At 42.5% G+C, this 17099-nt stretch overlaps 1 protein-coding gene across 1 annotated transcript in view; it reads right to left on the bottom strand.

Moving 5' to 3' along the window:
- Nucleotides 1–17099, bottom strand: part of LOC149288304 (dorsal-ventral patterning tolloid-like protein 1) — a 48204-nt gene that overhangs the window by 13904 nt on the left and 17201 nt on the right. The window contains exons 12-13 of the mRNA XM_089491857.1: nt 12164–12245; nt 11668–11795 (exon numbers count right to left, since the gene is read on the bottom strand). Of these exons, the coding sequence (XP_089347983.1) occupies nt 11668–11795; nt 12164–12245 (210 nt within the window). The remainder of the gene's footprint in view (nt 1–11667; nt 11796–12163; nt 12246–17099) is intronic.

Genomic DNA, 17099 nt, shown 5'->3' with positions numbered 1-17099 from the left:
ACTCTTATGGATCACATAAGCCAAACTTTGAGATAAACCAATAAGCTATATCAATCGGAACAGTGTCCTAGCGATTTAATGAATAACACCATAGGAGCCTAGAAAGGGTTTTAAAATATATACTGTACTTGGAGCAAGGTCATATCTGGTTAGCCACATCATCTTATCGAAATCATCCCACCCTAAGAAAATTGCACTTTAGCCAGGTGACTTCTGCTTTATTCTTTCCAACGTTCAAAATCTTAAAACAACGCACGAAAGCAATATAGCACATATTACTTTTTTTTCATTTGTCTGATGGGAACCATGATCCAAAAAATGAAAAAAATAATCTACAAAATAATCCTTAAAATATAATCTCTTTTGAGTTTTTTCATGTTTGTATGTGTGTATGACAACTGTGTGAACCCAATCCTTCGTAGGATCCTTGGGAGGAAGGGAGCGGCATAGACATGTGTAGGTTTGGGGGTAGTGTAGGTACCCATTAATTGGTCACTAGACATGGAAAGATTTTTTTGTCCTGTTTTCCCATTTTGCTTTTGCCCAGTAAGGCACCATCTGTAGTGACACTACTTCATAAATTGCACAAAAATCTGCTGAGATCTTCTGATCAGAATCCCATTGTGTATAGTGAGGACATGGTTCTATGGAAATGAAGAAATTAAATAAATGTTAAGTCAAATCCCAGATTAAGTTAAGCACATGTTAGTGGTTAACCTAAATATCAAGGTTCAGGCCATTTGGCATAGCATTAAACTTGGGTCTATTCTTCCCAGCATCCCTATCTCAGCTCCGCTCAGAGGCCACAGCAGCGATTTTGCAAAAAGAAGATGATGTTTTAAGGAGTATTTGAGCAACTTTCGCGTCATGATTCAGACCACCAACAGCAGTGTACCCCAGTGGCGTCTCCAGCTTTCATATTTAGAGGGGGCACATGGGGGGGCAGGGACCAAAGTAAGGGGGCCAATTATGAAATGCTACATATACACTATATATATATATATATAGATATATATATATGCGTTAGACATCCATTTTTAACTACATAATATGTGCTTATCTCTTTGAAGTAAAGACCGTGGTTGAAATATGATTTCAAAATAACAGCTGAACTGGCAGTTCGTTTTCATTCTTCAATATTAGACCCTGCTGCCGATATATATTAATATTAGACCCTGCTGCCGATATATATTAATATTAGACCCTGCTGCCGATATATATTAATATGACCCTGCTGCCAATATATATATATAAATAGTAGCCGCTGCAGCCGATATATATTAATATTAGCCCCTGCAGCCAATATACTAACACCAAATACTAACACACACATGCACTCATGCTTACACCATACACTAACATACACTTACACACCATACAGTAAGCAGCACACACATGCTAACACCATAGCATGAAAGAAGGGTGTCATGCTCAGCATACCAGGGGAGACGCTGTTGCAAAGTAGAACACAGCGTCCCCACAAGAAAAAGCCAGTCGGTCTCAAAAGTTGTTCTTTCTTTCAACCAGGGGTTGCCGCAGGAGAACCTTTGGGTTAAGCCTTTTTGGTTCAAGCGGCCCTGGGACTTTTTGAAGATCCTTTCGAGATCGTGATACAGACTCAAGTCAGGAAGCCAAAGTCAGGTGGCAGGAATTAAGGATAGTCAGGATCAATGCCGAGGTCAGGTAGCCCGAGTTCAGGATAGTCAGGATCAACCCGGTCAAATACAGGAACAACATTATAGAACACACTTGGGTCAAATACACCACGGCAGGCACAGGTATGACCATCAGAGGGCAAGGTTTAATGTGTTCTGAGGCTTTATATAGGGCTCAATATGAGAAAGGGGACCAAATTTGTATTTGGAATCAAATTCAAAAGTAGATGTGTAACTCCATTCAAGACATACAGATGCGGGGGATGGCTGAGGAGGGTTCATTGGAGGAAGCTGCCACAGAAGGACAGTCCCCACTGCGTGGAACGGTGGCGCATGGACATCCGGCCGGGGGACTCCCTTGTTGGTGGAAATCAGGTAAGTGACAATGGCCTTCAAGTGAAATCAATAGTTTTAACGTCTGCCATATATTATCTCCTGCTAAGCTTAAATGGTGTTGCTGAAATGCCTCGATAGCGATACACCAAAAACCCATTCCAGAACACTCTGTGACTGCTCCAGAGAGGAGTCACAAGCACCACTGCGAGAGATTTTGCCTCTTGTAACATAGCAGTGCCTCTACAGACCCTTCTGAGGACTCTGGGCTCCCTCTGCAGGTTGAATACAGGTACTTCATTCCACCATGCAAGTCAATAAGTTAAAATGTGGAAACATTTGAAATATTTATGCAGTGATGTCACAATCAGGGAAACCATCCAATTCCAACAAAATGTTACAAAAAGTCCAAATATATATATATATATATATATATATATATATATATATATATATATATAAAGGTTTATTATTATGAGCAAGTACTAAAAATCTTCCCCAAAAATCATGGCATTTTGAATTTTGAATCTTCCCCAAAAATTGGGGCAAATTTAATTGTCTAGGTTAAAATATATCCTAAATAGGACATAGGTGCAGAGTGTCCTGATATCGAAATGGGAAAAAAAAAAAAAAATCGCACCTCCGAAATGTGGCCTTTGAGCCTCAAACTCAGGAGATGTTGCTGAACACATATTGGGGTGGTGTTTTTCAGTGACATATACCAAGGGCTGTAAATTCATACCTGAACAATGTACTGCCACTGTAATGAACCGGGTCCATACAGACGACTGTAATGACCCAGAGCGCCCAAAGATTGTGCTCAGGAGTTACTGTGCAGTAGCGGAGTTGGACAGGGCCTGGTGCAGGGAGACTGCACTCTCCCGGGTGGTGAGCATCTAAGGTTGTGCAGCCACATACCAGCGCCCTGACATAGCAGTGGATGATGACAGAACAGAGCAGAACTTGGAGATATCCTGCAGTCACCCTGGAGCAGGCTTGAGACATTGCACTGGAATCATGTGCAGGATGCTGCAGGCTGGGAGTAGGGAAGCAGAGTATATAGCAGAAACATAACAAGCAAGGGACAGGGAGAACAAGCAAGAAACATAACCAGACAAGATATACATAATACAGGGCACAACAGGGAACAAGACAAGGAATACTCAAGATTCCACCAGCAGGTTGGGGTATTTTACCAGTTTTATAGTCAGCAGCAAATCCCTTTGAAACAACTCTGTTTCTCCTCACAAATTCCACCAACATATTTGTTCCTGCAGAAATTATAGAAGGAAGTACCACATCTGCTGTCATGAGCCTTACCAGGTCAGGAAAGAGTCTCAGCTCGGGGTTAACGGTTAATTCAGATTGCTGGAAATAAGGAAAATAAGTAGACTTGTGCATTCGTCTTCGGGCGAACATGAAAACGAACACGAAGAGTGCGTTTTCTTGTTCGTTCCGAAGACACGCCGAAGAGAAGACGGCGGCGGTAAAACGTAGGCGAAGACGAAGACACACACACCACGAAGATCTTCGTGATCGTCTTCGTCTTTGTCTACCATTCCCCCCGCCCCCTTCTAACTTACCTTATCTTCGCAGCATCGCGGCAGTTCCCGGAAGTGGAAATCCGCAGGTTCGCCGTCACGGGTTACAGGGCAGTGCGAATGAGCCTATTGGTCGCCTACAGGGACCTCCTCTGGCATCAACCAATTGGTTGATGCCAGAGGAAGACCCTGCAGGTGACCAATAGGTTCACTCGCACGGTCTTTGTAAGTTAACCCCTGACAGCGAACCTATGGATTTCCAGTGGCATCTGCAGGGTAAGTTGCATGAACATGAAAAGCATAAGTTTCTTTACGTACAAGTCAGAAGGGGGGAATACCGCTCCTAAATACATCATTACTGGCAAGAGTATTGCCTTGATGATTAAAATTCTCCCTTCCATTGTCAGCTTTCGGGTTTGCCATAATTCTATTTTGCGGTTTAGTTTTTCTAAAACAATATCACATAATCTCTCTCCATTATATGCATAATCAAAAACCACTCCCAGAATTTTAATACTGTCACCTTGGGTCTGGACAGCAGGTGTCGGACTGCCATCCCAATCACCAATAGTAAAACAGTCACATTTGCTAAGATTCAGCTTAAACCCAGAGGCACATGTAAAATGCTCAGTTGTTCGAATAGCTCTTTTCAAGGACTCTGGGGTTGTGCAATATACACTATCATCATCCATGTAGCGCAGAGTTTTCACCTGTACCCCTACCCCCCCCGGGATGGGGACGCCTTTCGTAGAAGGGCTAAAAAGGGGTTCAATGGCACAGACAAAAAGAAGGGGGAAAAGCGGACATCCCTGCTTCACCCCAGATTTAAGAGAGACTTTCTGAGTTAAAAAGCCATTGATAAAAATTTTGCTAAAAGACAACTTATATAAAACATTAATACGTTGAATAAAATCATCTGGGATACACGATCAAAAGCTATTTTAAAATCAAGAGATAAAATGGCCAGTTTTTGTTTACAGTCTTTCTGATACCATATCAGATCACGTATTACATTTAGGTGTTCCCAGATAGCACGTCCTGGGATACCACAGATCTGATCTGGGTGAATAACTTTATCTATGACAGCTTTTGTTCTATTAGCTAAAATCTTGGCCATAATTTTATAGTCTCCATTCAATAGGGTGATAGACCTCCAGTTCTCCAATTTTGATCTATCACCCTTCTTAAAAAAGAGCGTAAAAATGCCTCTTGTCCAGGAAGAGGGTAACTCCTGGGCGTTAAAAGATATTAAAAAGATTGTCCCGTAAAAAATCCCAAAAACATGTATAAAATTCAATAGGGATTCCATCTGCTCCTGGGGACTTACCAGCAGAAAAGCTTTTAATTGCATCATGCAATTTGGTTAACGACAGGTTTCTGCTTAAACCCGCTTGATCATCAGGTTCTAAAACATTAGTTATGGCCCCCAGAGTATCTGTTAAAAAGGGCCGAACTATGACTTTTTCATTAAAAAGGTTTTGGTAAAACTCTTGTGACACGTTTAAAATGCTCGCAATATAGGACTGGCCTTCCACTTCTAAAATTATATTATCTTCTTAAAACATGGCCTGGAGATTAAAACCAGTAGAGGACAACATAAAACCTATGCGGGAGCTGACCTGGCCATTAGACCATGTATATCCAGGGTCAGAGGGTTTTAAATGCCTCCACGCATCTTTCAATTTAAAATCAATGATGAAATTTCTAAGCTGGCAAGAAGTTTTATCTACCTTCTGGTTCTCAACCCCTCCACTTCTATTTTCGCCCCGGTAGTATACAATTAAAATCACCTCCAACTATTAGAGGGGAAGAACCTATGGCAAAGAAGGAGATACGCTCTAAAATTTCTATTCTCTTTCTTTCTTAAGTGATGAAGCATATACATTCATAAGACGCATATTAAAACCTTAAAAACATCATCAATTAAAATTGCTCTCCCGGGAGCAATCTCAATAATATAATTTAAAACTACATGACTGAGGTAGCGCCAATGCGACGCCCTCTTTTACCCCCCTTCCCGCAATAAATACACAAAGTAAATAATATAATGCTTTATTATAGTCAACTATGGAAAAATAAGGCCACGGTGCAGTCCGCTTTACGCCTTCCACACCGTGACACAGATATAAATAACTTTATTCATAGTAAAATGAACTTTATTTGTAAACACATATAACATAGTATATAATATAGCGATGCACGTGCCGCACCACCCGACTTACTTATGACACGTGCAAGCCTTAAAACTAACAATTGTAAACCAAATATAAAGGCTACAAATCGTAACCCTAAATTGTAAACAACGACTGTAAATTACTGACCCGGCTGGCACAGGCGCAAAACCGTAAAAAACCGTAGAGACCACCGGCGTCCCCTGCACGGCAGCCATTGTCACGGCCAGGCCCGGACTGGGACAAAAAATAGGCCCGGGCATTTAAGCCTGAGCAGCCCATATTTATTTATTTATTTATTGTTAAAGCCCACCCTTCATGTACCATCTTTGCATTTAATCATTCACACAAATCATTAACACATTCATTAATGCAGTCTCACAAATCATTCAAGCAATTCATCCACACATGAATTCATTAATTGTCATACGCATTCACACAATTCATCCACACATTTATTCATTCATTCTCATACGCATTCACACTACCCCCTCTCATCATCTTATCTGGCCCTTCTCACTATGTTCCCCCTTTTCACTATGTAACCCCCTTCCCCACTTCTCAATATGTACCGCCTCTATCTATCCCCTCTCCCCCTTTCTCACTACCTAACCCCCCTCTGCCCCTTCTCACTGCAGCCCCTTCCCTCACCCAATTTACCTTGTTGCCAGAGCAAGCAGCAACTGCGACCGCGCCTGTGGCAGGGCAGGATTGACTTAGGGGCTGATGGAGCTGCAGCTCCAGGCTCCTACCTTAAAATAGGCCCAGTCAGGACCGGACTGACTGGGCCTATATGGCCGCATTAAGGCAGAGCCCCTTAAGCCCGCCGCAACTGCAACCGGGTCCGCCACTCTAAGGCAGAGCCGGCCTTAGGTGTTCTGGCGCCCTGTGCGGACTACTCCTCTGGTGCCCCCCCATCCCAAAAAAAGAAAGGAATAAAAACTTGTAACAAAACTCCCCTTTCTCACTATCTATCCCCCTGTATCACTATCTACCACCTCTGCCTCTTCTCACTGTTATCATTATATACTGAGGCAGACATTGACGGTGGTACAGCATAATACTTATCACTATATACTGAGGCAGAAATTGACGGTGGTACAGCATAACACCCATCACTCTCACACACTTACCAATCCACACCTATATACCAATCCACGCGTATATACCAATCCACACGTATATACCAATCCACACGTATATACCAATCCACACGTATATACCAATCCACACATACACCAATCCACACATACACCAATCCACACGTATATACCAATCCACACATACACCAATCCACACATATATACCAATCCACACATATATACCAATCCACACATATATACCAATCCACACATATATACCAATCCACACATATATACTAATCCACTCTCACTGAATATTTTCCTACCTTTCCTCTTTTCTCCTTACAGCTCCTTTTCCTCCTCTTCGCTCCTCTTCTTCAGTTCTTCTGTCTTCTCTGTCTTCTTCCGGTTCAGAGGGCACGGACAGCGGTGGGCGCGGCTTCAGTGTTGTGCGCCGGGATCTAACAACAAACCCCGGCGCACAGCAGCTCTTGCCGCGCGGATCACAAGGGAGCGGTATCGGAGGTCTTTAGCAGACCTCCGGCTCCCTTGAGTGATTTTAAGCCGGGTTGAACCCGGCTTAAAATCACTCAAGGGAACCGGAGGTCTGTTAAAGACCTCCGATACCGCTCCCTTGCGAGCCTGCTCCTCCAGCGGCGGACATTACTGTCCGTCTCTGGAGGGGTGCCGGGTGCCGCAAGTTGGCACCCCCTGATGAGCGGCACCCGGTGCGGACCGCCCCCTAGAGTGTGACGCCATGTGCGGTCACACACCCCAAAGGCCGGTCCTGCTCTAAGGGGCCGGGAAGCCCCCACCAGGCCGGCCTTAGGGGTTTGCGGCCGCACAGGGTTTAAATTAAAACATCGGGGTTTTTTTTCAACTTTATTTAACATCCTCCATGTTAAATAAAGTTAAAAAAAACTTTATTTAACATGGAGGATGTTAAATAAAGTTAAAAAAACCCCGATGTTTTAATTTAAACCCTGTGCGGCCGCGTTAATGCGGCCGTAGGTAGGGTAGGGGCCTGGAGCTGCAGCTCCATCAGCCCCTAAGTCAATGCGGCCCGGCCCACCGGGCAAACGCCCGGTGTGCCCGATGGCCAGTCCGGGCCTGGTCACGGCTAGGATTCACCAAGGCACAAGCCCAAGGAGTGTCCTGCACTTAGGCCGAGGGCCTGTGCACCACGGGTCAAACCACACCTAAGGTGGTTAACCCTTGCTCTATGCCAGCTTGATAACCAACCGCCAAGGAACAGAAAAAGAGGGGTGGGAGGGAGGGAAAGCTTTCCAGGTCAATTGAAAAAGTGACCTAGATGGGGTGGGCTCCCATATATATATAGTGACCCCCACCCCTAAGCACAGTAGGATGATGCACACCTATCAATTGTCAGCTCAGGGCCGTCAATCAACATTGACCGACAGCCCCCCTAGCTGACTCAGCAGATTTACTGAAAAACAGGAAATCGGGAGGGGGGAGAGGGCTGCCTGTCGTCCCCTCAGTCATGCGCCCTTCTTGCTCCATGTTCTCGCTTTCTTGTTTGTTCTTAAAAAGGATCCCAACCTCAGCGGCTTTACTATCATTTGACCCGGACCAGTAAGAGGGCCCCGCGGTCCAGTCCTTCTTTAAATGTCCTTAAGACAGTCCATGATCTATTGCACACTCCTGTAAGAAAATGATGTCCGCATTTAGAGTCTGTAAATATGCAAACAAAGCAGCCCTTCTGACAGAACTCCTCATACTCCTCACATTAAGGCTAGGTTTCCACTTGGTTTTTTTATGCTAAAAACGCCCATAAAAACGCCAATAGCGCCACCTGGCGTTTTTTTAGTGGAAAAACGCAGCAGCCAGATGTTAGCTGTTTTTCAATAGGAAATCGCAAAATGCCATTTCCACTTGGCGTTTTTCTGTCTGGCGTTTTTTCAGTCCTCTTTGGCGTTTTTCTGCTTTTTTGGGCTCTGTGGCAGTTTTTCAAAATCGCAGCATGTTCACACTCTGGCGTTTTTTCAAGGAAATCTTGGCGTTTTTCTCCAATAGACGTCTATGGGAGAGAAAAAACGCCATGAAAAAGCCATGTGGGTTTATTGCCTTGGCGTTTTTTATGGCGTTTTTTCCACAGTTACAATGCAGAGGATGGACCCAGTATCTGTGTGTCCTACGAGAAATAGGCTGAAAACAAACAGTTTCACACAAAACAAAGTCCTGGACTGGTTCATATTGAATTTTACACCATTTGGAACAAACATGCCATTACAAACAAACATACCCGACGCATCAACTGGATCCTGCGTGCCAAAAGCAACAGCAAACAATTTGCACCATCATTTGGGGCCAATCTTCCTAGAGGAGCAGACATTCGGAATAAAGCATGCCTTACAAACCACAGAAAAGAGACAAAGGGGTCTACCAAGTAAATGACATCGGGGGCAGATACTTGCCATTTATCCTAATCCCTTTTAGCTGGGTGAAACTGCTAACTTGTAAAGGCTGGAAAAACTGCCTAAGGTCAAAAAAAGCAATTTCCACAGAACGCCAGAAAAAACTCCAGAAAAAAACGCCAAAACGCAGAAAAATGCAGTGGCAGTTTTCTTGGCGTTTTTCATCAAGAAAAAAAACGCAGGACAAAAACCCAAGTGGAAACCTAGCCTAAGTGAGGCAACAGTGAGATCCAGCGAGAGCATTAGTGCATTTTATCAACGCCCCTCTCACCTTCAGAGTCCGAAATTTCTGGAACCTCCTCTTAGCTTTCTAAATACCCATCTCATTCCGTACCTTCTGTGGGCTAGATATTTTATTACATTACATATAGATATAACCAGGCTATGATAGCTTCGTCAGACACGTATGGATTATACATATGAACAGTAAGAGGGATTTCCTCACCGCCATACAACCTGAAGCAGAGTCCATCCAATCGAGGGTCAGCTTTCTTTTCTGTAGATATTATAACACACGCCGATGTTCAATAATGTTATTACATATGTACCTCTAACTTGGTCTTGCAGGCAGTAGATGTCTTTAAGATCAAGTCCAAGTGTTTTAATTAGCACCTCCTCTACAACATACTTTGTTCCTTTTTCCTCCTTCTCTCTCTCTCAGGAACTTCAATCTTGATTAAATTCCTTAGTCTCCCGTCCTTACCAGACGCAAAGTTGATAGTTGCAGGCATTTTCCTTTCACATTTTCCTTTTCATCAGAATGATGCATACTATTAGAAGTAGATAAGAGGTTATATAAACCATGTAATCCAAACGTGTAATCAGACAACGCTTCGATGTATGTGTGTTGTGTGCCTTGTCTCGATTATGCGCATGATCTAAATAAATAAAAACTCTTTCTGAGGAGAATTCGACCATTAATTCAACCAACAGTAGGCTGCCTTAAATGACTATTTTAAAACAATCAGGGCCCAAACACACCGCACGGCAAAGGCTCTCCAGCTGCACGCAGACTAACAGAGACCCAAACCAGTACACAGCCTGTGAGGTCATCACAGTCTTAATGTAAAGGCACCTAACAAACAGGGGAGTGTCCAGATATAGGCCTGGTAATCAGGTAAGTCCAGGTTAAAGTCAGACCACACAATTGCTAGGTAGAGTGACCCCTGGTGGTTGAAATAGGTAAATCATAACAAACGAAGGGTTAAACTTGAAAGATCCTGCAGTCAGGATAGAATCCTGACATCTCCGCAGGTCTTGTCTAGAAAAACACGGGCTGATTTACTAGCTCCATCGTAGATTTTGATGTAACTGTCATCACATCCAGTGGATTGAGGAATGTTGATGTCACTGAGCTGCAGAAGTAAATAGACGATTTGGAGTATTGCAAGTGAACTAAACATAGACGGCAGATAAGAGCCATTCGACCTATCTAGTCTGCCCATATTTCCTAAGTTAGGACTCAGATCTTAATCGGTCCTTGAGCTTGTCTTAATTAGGTATTAGGATAAGATATATGTAACAGGGACATAAATTAACTAATATGTATACATTAAAAAAGCTGATATTAAAGGGACATTATAATGACAAAACATTCACCTTGTTTTGGGGGATTTGGATCAACCACAGACAGCCATCATTGCGTTGTTTGAGGGAGCTGCTGTCAGCTCTGAAGGACTCATAAACTTTAAACGACAGAGATCTGAAAAAAATAGGAAAATATGTGTTACTAAAATATGGTGACAATAGTCGTATCATGAATCATAAATCACTAGGATTTCTTTCTTTAATAAATTCTGTCTGGCTGGTATTGTGCTATGGGCAGGTTTTACGTGGATTTTATGTATTGTCGTCTCCCTATGGTAACAGAAGCTGCTAGATAGTCTCCTATGTATGATGTTATGACTGTAGTAGCCTCGACTCCCGGGCTAGGCCCCCTGCAAGAACCCACAAACCTTTTCCCCAATAAAAACACGACACCATAGATTTGGGTGTAAAAGGCCACAGCCGAAATTTATTTAAATGCAGGCCATTGCCACGCTGTCCTAAAACCAAAATAGGTGCGTTAACAGGACAATGACCAACACACAGAACAATAAATAACATAAATTAACATAATTCAACATTAACCATTTAATGTAAACAGTGAGTGTCAGGTGAGACAAAATGGAGACTGCTCCAGAGGCGCCAAACCCCTAAATAGCCCACCATTAACCCCTCCCCCCACATTCAAAAAATGCTGTCAGGACCTATCCCTGCTCGGCACACAGTCAACGGCCCACTAAGGCCCATTCTGAGCACGTGGGCTTCAGGACCCGTCCACTAGAACATAATCATATTCAAACTGTTACATTAGAGCATTGCATATTTTCCTACACTCATTGTATAATAGATTACTCAAGGTAGATGGTTTTAAGTTTCAAGAAGTAACTCAATGCACAATCCCTTACTGCATTTGTAGAGGGTGTTCAGCTTCATGACATCCAGACTGCTCATTCCTACCCTCTGTCCCAGAGCAACTTTGGGGTCAGGTTTTGGGATTAAAGTTGTTTTGCCACATGGACTGCTAAAGGCAGTGCTGTAACATTGGACACAGAAAATTGGAGGAATTAGAAAATGCCCTTATGTTGCAGACAGGGCCTGACTGGGGATGACTAGTCAGCCCTGGCACTTTAAGGCTTGTGGTCACCAAATGACATAAGAGCAAACAGCATCTGGATATGAGAGGCCGCTTACATTACATTTTTATGCCCACGTAGCGTGTGGCCAGGGATATCCAGCTGGTGGCTGCACAATGCAATACCCAATCTGCCACTGGGGTAGCAGATTGGCTGCGTATGGAGTGATGTCAGCCAGTGGCCCACTAGGTATTTGCCAGATTGCCAGTCAGGGCCTGCTTGCAGAGACAAGTGTCCATTTTGTTCCATGATCCAATTGTCTACCTACCTGTGGTAATGCATCACAGAGTTGTAGTCATATGGGAGATTCAGGTTATTGGTGTTCTCCTTCAAAAAGTTTTCTTGAGTGCCTGAAAGATGATACATAGACACAATATAATGATACCCATTATGATTTATATTTCACTGACGTATTATCAAAGCCATGAAACCCCATAACTACTCCAGATATGCCTAAGCGCCCTCCGCTTTCAAGGTTCACATAGTCAATATTATTTTTAAGTGTACAGTTTATTATAGCGGGACATTTGCATAAAGAAAATACAATCATCCGATTGTGTACAAAGCAGTGCAGGTAAAACCACAATCCTCCATGATTTGTTTTTGTTCAGGTATAGCCTAAAACTGCTAAGTTTAAGATATGAATATTTGAGTCTGCGTTGCTCACCTTTTATGATGTTCTCCCATATGACATCGATATATTTATCCCTGTCGCTCCTGGTATGTTCGTGGTAAAAGCCAAGCAAGTGCATTATTTCATGCTGGGCTGTTCCATAACGGACACAACCAACTTTGTCCAGGCTCAGCCCCTCTGCTCCAGACTCCTTGGTGTCTAGTAGGGGCAGCCGGTGAACGTCTGCACGATGCGCGTAGACAACCTCTGCTGGTGGCCTGCACTTTCGCTGGAGCTTCTATGACTGAGCACCGGAAGGTCATGTGACGCCGGTGCTCCATCATAGAAGCTCCGGTGGAAGTGGAAGACAGTAACGGAGGATGTCTGCACGCATCGCACAGACGCCTGTCGGCTGACAGAGAGAAGGATCCGGGTCCCCTGCAGCGCTGCAGGGGATCTGGATCTTAGTGTTATCATAAGATATATCTTATAGTGGTATTATATTTTTCAGAGCATTTGATCTGGAAAAAACCCTCATCTTATAATTGATAAAATCGATTTAAGTAATCGATAATGAAATTCGTTGGCAACTATTTTCATTATCGATTATTATTGATTTTATCGATTAGTTGTTGCAGCCCTAATATATATATATATATATATATATATATATATATATATATATATATATATAGAACCATAACATACAATCTTAGAAGTATTGATCATGTGTACTAAGCATGCCCTAATTTAGAAAACTTCTGAAAAAAAGTACAGGGAAAAAAACATTTGTGATCATTCTACACACTTTTTTATGTGTAAACTACATATATGTTTACATCCATTTTGGACCCACCAATACTATTATTATTTACCTTTAGTATGGGACACATTTACTATGTTATCTTACATACTGAATATTACTGCAATGTGCAGGTACATTGTGTTATATTTTAGTTATAATAACAATGATACAATTCACCGGAGCACATCAAGATAGAAGGTAAATGGAAATTATGACAGTGCTCTACTCCATTGGGTAAGCATCAAAACAGATACAATGGATCTCAATTCAACAGTGTATTCGGCCCATCCGAATAAACAAAGTGAAAAGTGCTCACCAAAGAATGGTCATAAACACAGAACTTTCAAGGTAATGCATAAACTTACATGACTAAACAAGGTAATTTATATTAACTCCCCTCAGGGTCAATTAACCCAAAAAGTGTGTGTTACAATTACAAGTGACATGCACATCAATTCAATTTGCAGGTAAAAAAATCACTGAAAATGTAATACCGTATTTGCTCGAATATAAGACAAGGGTTTTTTTCAGAATGCAAATGCTCTGAAAAATACCCCTCGTCTTATATTCTAGGTAGTCTTTTAATCTGACAAGACAAACAGAGGTCTGACTATAAGACTAAGATCCAGATCCCCCGCAGCACTGCAAGAGACCTAGATCCTCCTCTCTGGCAGCTGGTGGATGTCTGCGTGATGCGCGATGAACCTCCGCTGCTGGCTGGCATTTCCTCTAGAGCTTCTATAACAGAGCGCCGGCATCACATGACCGTCCAGTGCTCCCTCATGGAATTTTTCTCAATCATAGTTTTTATTAAATATGAAAAAATAGTTTACATGTAAATTAATATATACTAGTAAAAAATTTCCTATAGGGTAGTTTTATATTCAGGCTTTTTCTTTTTTCTAAATTAATATTCATATTTTGGGAGGCATCTTATAATCAGGGTCATCTTATAATCGAGCAAATATGGTAAAACAAAAGTACAACAATACAAAATGTAATAGTACAAAAATATAACAATACTACAAAACCACTGACCAATTTATTTCTCTGTTTAGGCCTGTAGAATTATTTTCATTCTGTAGCGCTCCCAATTCCCAAACCCAAAAAGATTTGCGCTATAAGAGGGGTTTAACCCCATCTCTCCCTCACTTTTGTAAAGGGTATAGATTCTAACCCCAAAAAATCTCAAAGTAGCAGGAAGCCGTGGCCAGCCATATGATAATGTACAGCCATGGCATTTTGCTTTTCCTCATCTGTGCCCGCAATTTTAAGAACATTTCGGATAGCAGACTTATGTTCTGCCATCCTTTCTTTTAGAGGTCTCTGGGTACATCCCACATAAAACTTGGGGCATGGGCAAAAAAGCACATATACAAAATAAGTGGTACAGTTGATAAATTGGTTTGTATTTACTTTGCTTGCCCGAGATAGGTGCTTAACCTGTAGATCTAGGGGGGGAGTGCGATGACGTGACCAGGGCCATAGGAAGGGTATGCACAGCCGCCCGATCAGCAGCTGCAGCCTCCAGGACTGGTTGGGGAGATCACGGATCTCCCTAACCAGCCCAACATTAAGGAAAACATCTAAATGCATGGGCACTCTGGGCAGTTCTAGGGCATCGTTCTAGGGGCCTCGTGGTGAATTACATTGCTGCCAGCCCGAAGCCCCTAAAAAAAATAGTAGCGTCTATATAGGGGAGGGGCGATCAGAAAGGCCACCTCCCTGGGGCGGTCTTCAGAGGAGTGTAGAGGTAGCTGCACGATTGTGCTGTCCTCAACCAGTCCTGTTCATCGGGTGCCCTGTGGGAATTGCGCTGGTCTGGGTATGAGGTGTCCGATGAGCAGGGCTGGTTTGGGAGATCACAATCCCCCTCAAACCGGCCCAACATTAGGGAGTGCGAGGTCTGTCAATTCAGACCTCGGTTTCTGTGCTCCCTAACCACTACGCGCCGGCAAATGATGCAGAGCGTGGGGATATGACGTCCCCCTGGCGCTCTGCATCAATAGCCGGCGCACAGTGATGAGGGAGCACTAAAGCAGAGGCCTGGAGCGACAGACCTCACGCTCCCATGACAACATGTAAGAAAGAAGATGATGTATGATGCAGAATGATTGAAGATGACGGAAGATGAGAAAGGTAAGAGATGGGAAGAAAGGGTTGCAAGGACTGTGTATATGTGTATATAGATAGTATGTAGATAGTGAGAAAGGGGGAGAGGGGGTAGGTAGTAAGAAAAAGGGGGGCGTAGATAGTGAGATAAGGAAGGAGAGGTAGCTAGAGAGAAAGGGGGTAGTAAGAATAGTGAAATAAAAAAAGTGAGAATGAGTAAGAGAATGAATTAATGTGTGGATGAATAGTGTGAATGAGTGAAAGAATAAATTATTGTGTGAATGAATTATGTGAAAGTGTGAATTAGTGAGTGACTGTAAACGTGTTTGTATGTATCATAGATGTATAATAGATTTGTAGTAAGGCAAAGATCAAGCAGGGTGTTTGAGCCTTGGGGACAAAGATGGCACAGGGCGGGCTGTTTGGGGACAAAGTTAACTCATGATGGGATGTGTGGAGACAACAATGGCAAGCCCTATGTGTGTAATCTGGGTGCTGGTCAGGTTCTGTGTGAGCAGTGTGGACCCCAGGGCCGGCTTTGAGGTGTGCAATCTGTAAGCTATACCTGTAATTTAGGGGGTTTATCTATACCTTTAATGCTAAGTTTTTATGTGAATTCCAATTGATCTATACCTGCAAAGCTGGGTTTGTGTGTTATTGTTGATCCATATCTGCAATGCCATGTTTCCATACATTATTTTTGTATACCTGCAAATACAGGGTTTGTATGTCTTATTCAGTTGATCAATACCTGCAAAGCTGTTTCTGTGTGTTTTTTTTTTTGATCTATGCCCGCAATGCTGAGTTTACATGTGATTTCCAGTTGATCTATACCTGCAATGCTGGGTTTGTGTGTTCTATTGATCAATACTTGCAATGCTATGTTCCCATGCATTATTATTGTATACCTGCAAATACAGGATTTGTATGTCTGATTCTGTTTATTTGATCTATACCTTAAATGCCGAGTTCACATGAGAATTTCAACTGATCTATACATGCAAAGCTGGGTTTGTGTTTTCATGTGTTGATCTGTACCGGCTATGTTTCCATACATTATTTATGTATGCCTGCAATTATAGGGTTTGTATGTCTTATTCAGTTAATCTATAGCATGCAAGTGCTGTTTTATGTGTTTATTTGATCTATACCTGAACTACAGGGAGTAAGTAAAAGAAGCATGGCTTAGTGAATGAGGGGACAAAGATGATTACGGGGGAGAGGACCTCAATGTCACGGTAGGGTCAGAAGGAGGGAAGACTGCACTGACTCTCACAGTCTTCCCCTAATCTGTAGTGAGTGTGGCAAATATTTTTTATGGTGTGGTAGTGGAGGGAATTATTGCATGCTAGGGAGTGTGACCCAAAGAAATGCTTGCATAGGGTCCAATTATTTCAATATAAAATTGACAGCAAGGGCTAATACTAGTATATATTGTCAGCAGGGACTAATATTAATATACATCGGCAGCAGGATCTAATATTAAATAATGAAAACTAACTGCCAGTCTTTACTTCAAAGAGATAAGTATATATTATGTAGTTACAAATGTGTATATATATATATATATATATATATATATATATATATATATATATATATACACACACTTGTGTGTGTAATGTCATGCGCTTCCCGCAATGGCAGAAATAAAATGTGGTCACCCTAGTGTGT

Source organism: Sceloporus occidentalis, unplaced genomic scaffold (genome assembly GCF_023333645.1).
Source record: "Sceloporus occidentalis isolate IW3139 unplaced genomic scaffold, rSceOcc1.0.p SCAF_52, whole genome shotgun sequence".
In the NCBI taxonomy this organism is placed as follows: Eukaryota; Metazoa; Chordata; class Lepidosauria; order Squamata; family Phrynosomatidae; genus Sceloporus; species Sceloporus occidentalis.
The sequence above is the reverse complement of the archived record's forward strand: the minus strand, read 5'-3'. Positions and strand labels throughout refer to the sequence as shown.